Source organism: Dromiciops gliroides, chromosome 4 (genome assembly GCF_019393635.1).
Source record: "Dromiciops gliroides isolate mDroGli1 chromosome 4, mDroGli1.pri, whole genome shotgun sequence".
NCBI classification, from domain to species: domain Eukaryota; kingdom Metazoa; phylum Chordata; class Mammalia; order Microbiotheria; family Microbiotheriidae; genus Dromiciops; species Dromiciops gliroides.
The window spans coordinates 240,312,695-240,319,794 of record NC_057864.1 but is presented as its reverse complement, the minus strand read 5'-3'; the positions used below and the strand labels follow the sequence as shown (position 1 = coordinate 240,319,794).

The window sequence follows — 7,100 nt, the reverse complement described above, 5'->3', positions numbered from 1 at the left end:
AGATCCAGCCTCAGACACTTGACACTTGGGCAAGTCACTTAACCCCAATTGCCTCACGAAAGAAAGAAAGAAAGGAAGAAAGAAAGAAAGAAAGAAAGAAAGAAAGAAAGAAAGAAAGAAAGAAAGAAAGAAAGAAAGAAAGAAGGAAGGAAGGAAGGAAGGAAAGAAAGAGCAGGCAGATTTCAGGAAAACTTGGAAAGACTTACATGAAGTGATGCAAGTGAAGAACATAGTACACAGTAACAGCAACATGGCGTGATGATCAACTGTGTTAGACTTCGCTCTTCTCAGCAAGAAAATGATCCACGACAATTCCAAAGGACTTCTGATGGGAAATGCTCTCCACATCCAGAAAAAGAACCATGGAGTCTGAATGCAGATCAAATCATATAATTTTTGCTGTTTTGTGTGTGTGGTTCTTTGGTCTTTTTGTTTCTTTGTTCCTTCCTTGTTGTGTTTTTCCTTTTGTTCTGATTCTTCTATCACAACATGACTAATGTCAAAATATTGTTGTTTGTCCTTCACTCTTGAAGGGTTCCATGACATCATAACCTGCACTGAATTGGATTTAAGTAAGGGAGGGCTGTGCAAGGTCACCAACCTCACTCTTCTCCAGAGCCATCTGAGTCCAGTGGAAGACATATGTCAGGATGACTAGAGATGGCCCCGGATGTTTAAGGCAATTGAAATTATGTGACTTGCTAGGGTCACACAGCTAGTAAGTGTCTAAAGAGAGATTTGAACTCAGATCCACTTGACTCCAGGGCCAGTTCTCTATCCACTGTCCCACCTAGCTACCCTAAATGTGGAAATGTTTTACCGTATAACCTATATCTGATTGCTTACTGTCTTTGGGAGGGGGGAGTGAAGAGAGGGGGGAAAATTTAGAACCCCAAATCTTCAAATATGAATATTGAAAACATCTTTACATATAATTGGGGAAAACAAAATAAAATACTATTCAATTTTTGGTAGAATTCACTTGTGAATCCTTCTAAGCCTGGGGTTGTTTTATTAGGAAGTTCATTGATGACTTGTTCAATTTCTTTATCTGAGATGGGGTTATTTGGGCATTCTGTTTCTATATTCTGTATATTTTTGTAAATATACATCTATTTAACTTGGATTGTCAAGTTTATCAACAAATAATTGGGCAAAATATTTCCTAATAATTGTCCTAATTTCTTCTTCATTGCTGATGATTTACCCCTTTTCATTTTTGATACTAGATTTTTTGTTTTCTTTTTACCTTTTTTAAATCAAATTAAGCATTGGCTTATCTATCTTATTGGGTTTTTTTTTTCATAAAACTGGCTCCTAGTTTTATTTATCAGTTCAATAGTTTTCTTACTTTCAATTTTATTATTCACCCTTGGTTTTAGGGATTTTCAAGGCTTAATTTGGGGATTTCTAATTTGTTCTTTTTATAGTTTTTAGTTGCATGCCCAATTCATTGATCTGCTCTTTCTCTATTTTGTTGACTTAAGAATATAGAAAAACAGATTTTCTCCTAAGTACTTCTTTGGCTGCATTCCATAAATTTTGGTATGTTGTCTCATTGTCATTCTCTTTAATTAAATTATTACATTTTCTATGATAAATTGTTTATTATTACATAATTGATATAATATTGTATAATTTATTCTATATAATTATATATTGTGATGAATATACATGATAATATATATTTTATAATTTTTCATTGTTTCTATGATCTGTGTGAATGGGGGCATGACACTTAGATCTACCTGTTTGCCTAGGGCTACACTGAGCTCCAGATTCCCCAGGGCTGGTGTCTGCCAGTTAACCTGGCTATACTGGATTGGGGAGAGGGAGGTGCCTGGAACCAGTGTCTGCCCATATGCCTAGGCACATGTGGAGTCCAGGCATTGGTGTTTTCAGATGTGCTGAGGTATGTGAGTAGGTCCCCACACTAGCAATCTGTTTATTGTCTGGCTGTGATGAGGCACATGGGGTGGGGTCCTGATGTTGGCATTTGTCTGCTCTGCTGCACTGGAGCTCAGACCTCCAACTGGCTTGCTGAGGTGGGGCTTGTTTCTGGCTTACCTGGATGTTTCCTATCCTAGATTGAGGTCCCCTTTTACTCAAGTGAGACAGACCTTTTCTGCCAACCTTACAACTTTCTTGGGCTAGAAGAATGTTTCAACCTGCCTTTTTGCTGGTTCTTCTGTTTGATTCTTTGGGATATTTTATGGTTGTTTGGTGGTGAATATGGGAGAGTTAAGGTAATTTCAAGCTTATTCTGGCATCTTGGCTCCTGGAAGTCTCAAAGTTGTTTTAATTTGCATTTCTCTGAGCAATAATGATTTAGAACATTTTTCATATGACTATATATATAATTTCTTTATCCAAAAAACTGTTCATATCCCTTGACCATTTATCAATTAAGGAATGACTCATATTTCTTTTAAATTTGACAAAGTCCATATTTGAGATAAGAAACCTTTACATGAGAAACTGTCTATAAAATTTCCCCCCAATTTTCTGATTTCCTTCTAATCTTGACTACATTATTTTTGTTTGTACAAAATTTTTGTTTATTTAATGTAATCAAAATTATCCATTTACATTTCACAATGAACTCTATCTCTTGTTTATTCATAAATTCTTCTCCTATACATAAGTCTGATAGGTAATATGTTCCATGTACTTCTAATTTACTTATGACATTCCCTTTATATCTGGGCCATATATCCACATTCAATTTTCAGGAACTACATGAACGAAATTAGAAAATATGTTTTATGCAAACAAAGTTAGATTTAAATATTTGCAGGAATATTCATTGTTCATGGGTGGGCAAATAATAAAAATAATAACTCGACCTAAACTAATCTACTTATTTACTGCCATCCCAATTAAATCACCAAAAATTCTGTTTTTAAGCTTTTTAGGTGTGTTTTTTCCTAAAAACAATTCATTTGTAAGAACAAAAGGTCAAAAAAATCAAAGGAATTAATAAAAAATATAAAGGAAGGAGTTCTAACAATATCAGATCTTAAACTTTAAGATGGTAACTAACAAAACAATCTGGCACTGGCTAGGAAATAGAAAAGTGGATCAGTGGAACAGAGTAGACATACCATACACAGTATTAAATGATTATAGTAACCTTGCGTTTGACAAATGTAAAGATTTAAGCTGTGGGGATAAGAATTCACTATATGGTAAAAATAATTATTGGGAAAACTGGAAAGCAGTCTAATAAAAATTAGGTATAGACCAATATCTTACGTTATTTAACACAATAAGGTCAAAATGGATACAGTAATCTCTTATTTGCCAAATCTCTTGGTGTTTTTTCAGTCCCCATTCTTCTCAACCTCTTTGTAGCTTTGATTATTTATCACCCTCTTTTCCTTGATATTCTTTTCTCTATAAAATTGTGTGACACTTCAATCTCCTTGTTCTACTCCTATCTGGTGGACTGTTTTTTCAGTCTTCTTTGCTAAATCTTCCCTACTGCTTGTGTTTCCCCCAAGTCTCTTTGCTAGGCCCTCTTCTCTATATATTTAAATAGAGACAAGGGTTCACATGAAGTCATAGACAAGAGATCAAATCAGTCAAGTATGATTTTTTTGGAAGTGAGGCATCATTTAATAAGAATCAACAGACTAATAATACCAAATATAGCTAATATTTACATTAAACTTTTAGGTTTGCAAAGAACTATACAAATATTATCCCATTTGATCCTCAAAACAACCCTAGGAAGTAGGTGCTATTATTATTCCAATTTTGCATGTGAGGAAACAGTCAAAGCAGAGGTCAAGTGACTTGCTCAGGGTCACAAGTCTTTGGGGAAGGATTTCAAGTGCTCTAACTACTGCATCTAAGAAGTTTTTTGCCATCTGCCATGTAGTTGAGCTTTCATGGTACAGTTTTATATAACAATTGTCCCCATGGCAACAATTTTTTTTTACTCCAATAACCCCTCCTTCCCCACCACCATCATTACCACAACAACACACTGATTTCTTCTAAGAACTTAATAATAAGAAATGGTCACATACTATAAAGTCAAGGACTGACTGAATCTGATTTAATTTTGTAGTTTGCAAAAAAAAAATTTTTTAAAGACTGCATTGAAAAGTTAATAAGTAGGGGCAGCTAGGTAGCACAGTAGATAGAGCACCAGTCCTGGAGTCAGGAGTACCTGGGTTCAGATCCGGCCTCAGACACTTAACACTTACTAGCTGTGTGACCCTGGGCAAGTCGCTCAACCCCCATTGCCTCACTAAAAAAAAAAAAAAGTTAGTAAGTAAACCAAGTAGTCTATGCATTATCCAACTATACTTTTTGGACAGAATTTCAGATTTTTCAGTACCATATAGACAAAAGTCTCAGTATGATTTATTATGATGTACAGGAAAGAATCACCTTGTTTATAGAACTGTGAAAAGAGAATGTATTTTTGTTCCTCAGAAAGATTAAATATGATCCTACACGGGGAGATAAATGAGATGGCATTTTAATGAAAAACTTAAATGTACATTTTCATTATTAATTTGATAAACATGAACAAACAAACATTTGAAAATACAACAAATAGAATGAGTATCACATAAGAATAATTAAACAATTTTGTAGAGTTTGTTTTTTAAAATGTCTATTAAATTTAATGATAGTAATAAAAAACTACCCTATTTCTCTGTGGAGATGACTTTTTAAGGGCCATGTCAGCTCTTAGGTTTCTATGCATTTCTGATGCTTGATCATATGTTTCTCTTACCTTGGATCTTTTCTTAGCAATCTTTTCAATGCACCCTTCATGTCTTTGTTCCTCAGAGTATAAATGAGGGGGTTAAGGGTAGGAGTCACCACAGTATATAAGAGAGTTATAAACTTGCCTTGCCTGTGGGCATAGGAGCTATTGGGTTGAATGTAGACAGCTGTGATGGTGCCATAGAAGAGGGTCACCACCAAAATATGGGACCCACAGGTTCTCAGAGCCTTTTGCCAAGCTTGGGCTGACCTGATTTTCATCACTGCCTGGGCAATGAATGCATAGGAGATCAAGATCAGTCCCAGGGGAAGAAGAAGCAAGACTAAAGAAGCCATAAAAAGCTGAATTTCATTGGCATGAATGTCCACACATGCCAATTTTATCATGGCAGGTACTTCACACATGAAATGGTAGAGCCTCCTATGCCCACACAGAGGTAGGTTAAGGGTTATGGTGCTCTGTATAAGAGTATTACCCAACCCACTTAACCATGCCACCCCTGCAAGAGCCTGACATAGCCTTGGATGCATAACAGTAGCATAGTGGAGTGGTCGGCAGATAGCAGCATAACGATCAAATGCCATAACAGCCAGAAGGACACATTCAGTGGAGCCCAGTGCCAGAGAGACATAGAGTTGGATGGCACAACCTATGGACGTGATGGTTTTTGTTGGTCCCCTTAGGTTCCACAGAAGCTGGGGGACAATGCTTGTGGTAAAGCAAATGTCAATGAGGGAAAGGTTGATGAGGAAGAAATACATTGGCGTATGGAGTCTGGGATCCAGACAGGAAACCAGGATGATGGTTGTATTGCCTACTAAGGTCAGGATGTAGGAGATCAAGACAACCACAAAGAGGATCTTCTCCAACTGAGGCTGTTCAGAAAACCCAACCAGGATGAAGTCACCTCCTTTGCTGACATTAATCATACCCATCATGTTGAGGGTCAAGAGAAAATAAATAGAGATGAAAAGTGGCATTCACTGTTTGTAAAAATAATAATAATAATAATAACCTTAAGGGATAACTATTAGAATATTTTACTTGAGAGAGAACTGAGGAACAGCCCTGGAAGAAAATTCAAAGACTCCATGGCATTTCAAGAGAACAAATAGAAGTTAGAGATCTACTATGGGAATTAGTAATGAAAGAACTCTGAGTTCTTCATCTATTCTGACCTCTTTTCTCTCAGTAATCCTTTAGAACATTAACATGGGGCAGGGCAGCTAGGTGGCACAGTGGATAGAGCACTGGTCCTGGATTCAGGAAGACCTGAATTCAAATCCAGCCTCAGACACTTAACACTTACTAGCTGTGCGACCCTAGGCAAGTCACTTAACCCCAATTGCCTCACTAAAAAAAAAAAAGAAAAGAAAAAGAAAAAGAACATTAACATGGAAGGAGAGTAAACAGGACCAGTAAAACCTTTGGATGACTCATTGGAAGATTCTGTATTCATTAAGAAAAATATAATTTATATTTGGTTATAATCACAGATCAGAGAATTTTTATTCTCTTTACCTATGCAACATCAAACATCTCTTGATTTTTTTAGATTTTCCCAAGATATTTTAGAAATCTTTGTTTCATCATTGCAAATATATCTAAAACATAGAGTGAAAATTCTTCCAGTATGAATATCAAAATTAAATAATATTTATTGATAGAAATAACAGCAAAATTAGTAATTTTGACAACTTTGTTCCCAATCATTAATATCAGATAAGCCATACAAAAGGAATAAGTGTTATTGCCCAAAGTTTTCATCCCTGTCAGAAAAGATCCATCATGAAGTTTAAAGTCACTCCCTATAAAAGATGAGCTTTTCTTCTTTCAGATAATGTAGTACAGGTTGAATCAACTTCAGAATGTTGCAAAACCTATTGGATGAGGTCTACAATCATTAAAACAAAAAGTGCTTGAACTGGGCAGCTAAATGGCATAGTAGATAAAGCACCAGCCCTTGATTCAGGAGGACCTGAGTTCAAATCTGGCCTCAGACATTCAACATTTGCTTGCTGTGTGACCTTGGGCAAGTCAATTAACCCTCATTGCCCTGCCCCCAATAAATAAATAAATAAATAGATAGATGGATAGATAGATAAATGAATGGATAGATATATAGATAAATGAATGAATGAATGAATGAAAAAATAAATGAATAAATAGATAAATTAATAAATTAATGAATGAATAAACAAACAAACAGATAGATAGATAGATAGATAGATAGATAGATAGATAGATAGATAGATAGATAGATAGATAGATAGATAGATAAAGTGCTGGGGCAGCTAGGTGGCACAGTGGATAGAGCACCGACCCTGGAGTCAGGAGGATGGACCTGAGTTCA

General features: G+C 35.7%; 1 protein-coding gene across 1 annotated transcript; it reads right to left on the bottom strand.

Annotated features, from left to right (window-relative positions):
• Positions 1–4,749: 4,749 nt before the first annotated feature.
• On the bottom strand, positions 4,750–5,685 carry LOC122754943 (olfactory receptor 2G3-like). Its single transcript, XM_044003371.1, has one exon. It carries the CDS (start codon positions 5,683–5,685, stop codon positions 4,750–4,752), a length of 936 nt encoding a protein of 311 aa, XP_043859306.1.
• Between the last annotated feature and the right edge of the window lie 1,415 nt (positions 5,686–7,100).

Excerpts from the sequence above, each read along its gene's own strand:
- LOC122754943 (XM_044003371.1), bottom strand. The coding sequence starts at position 5,685 with ATGATGGGTATGATTAATGTCAGCAAAGGAGGTGACTTCATCCTGGTT.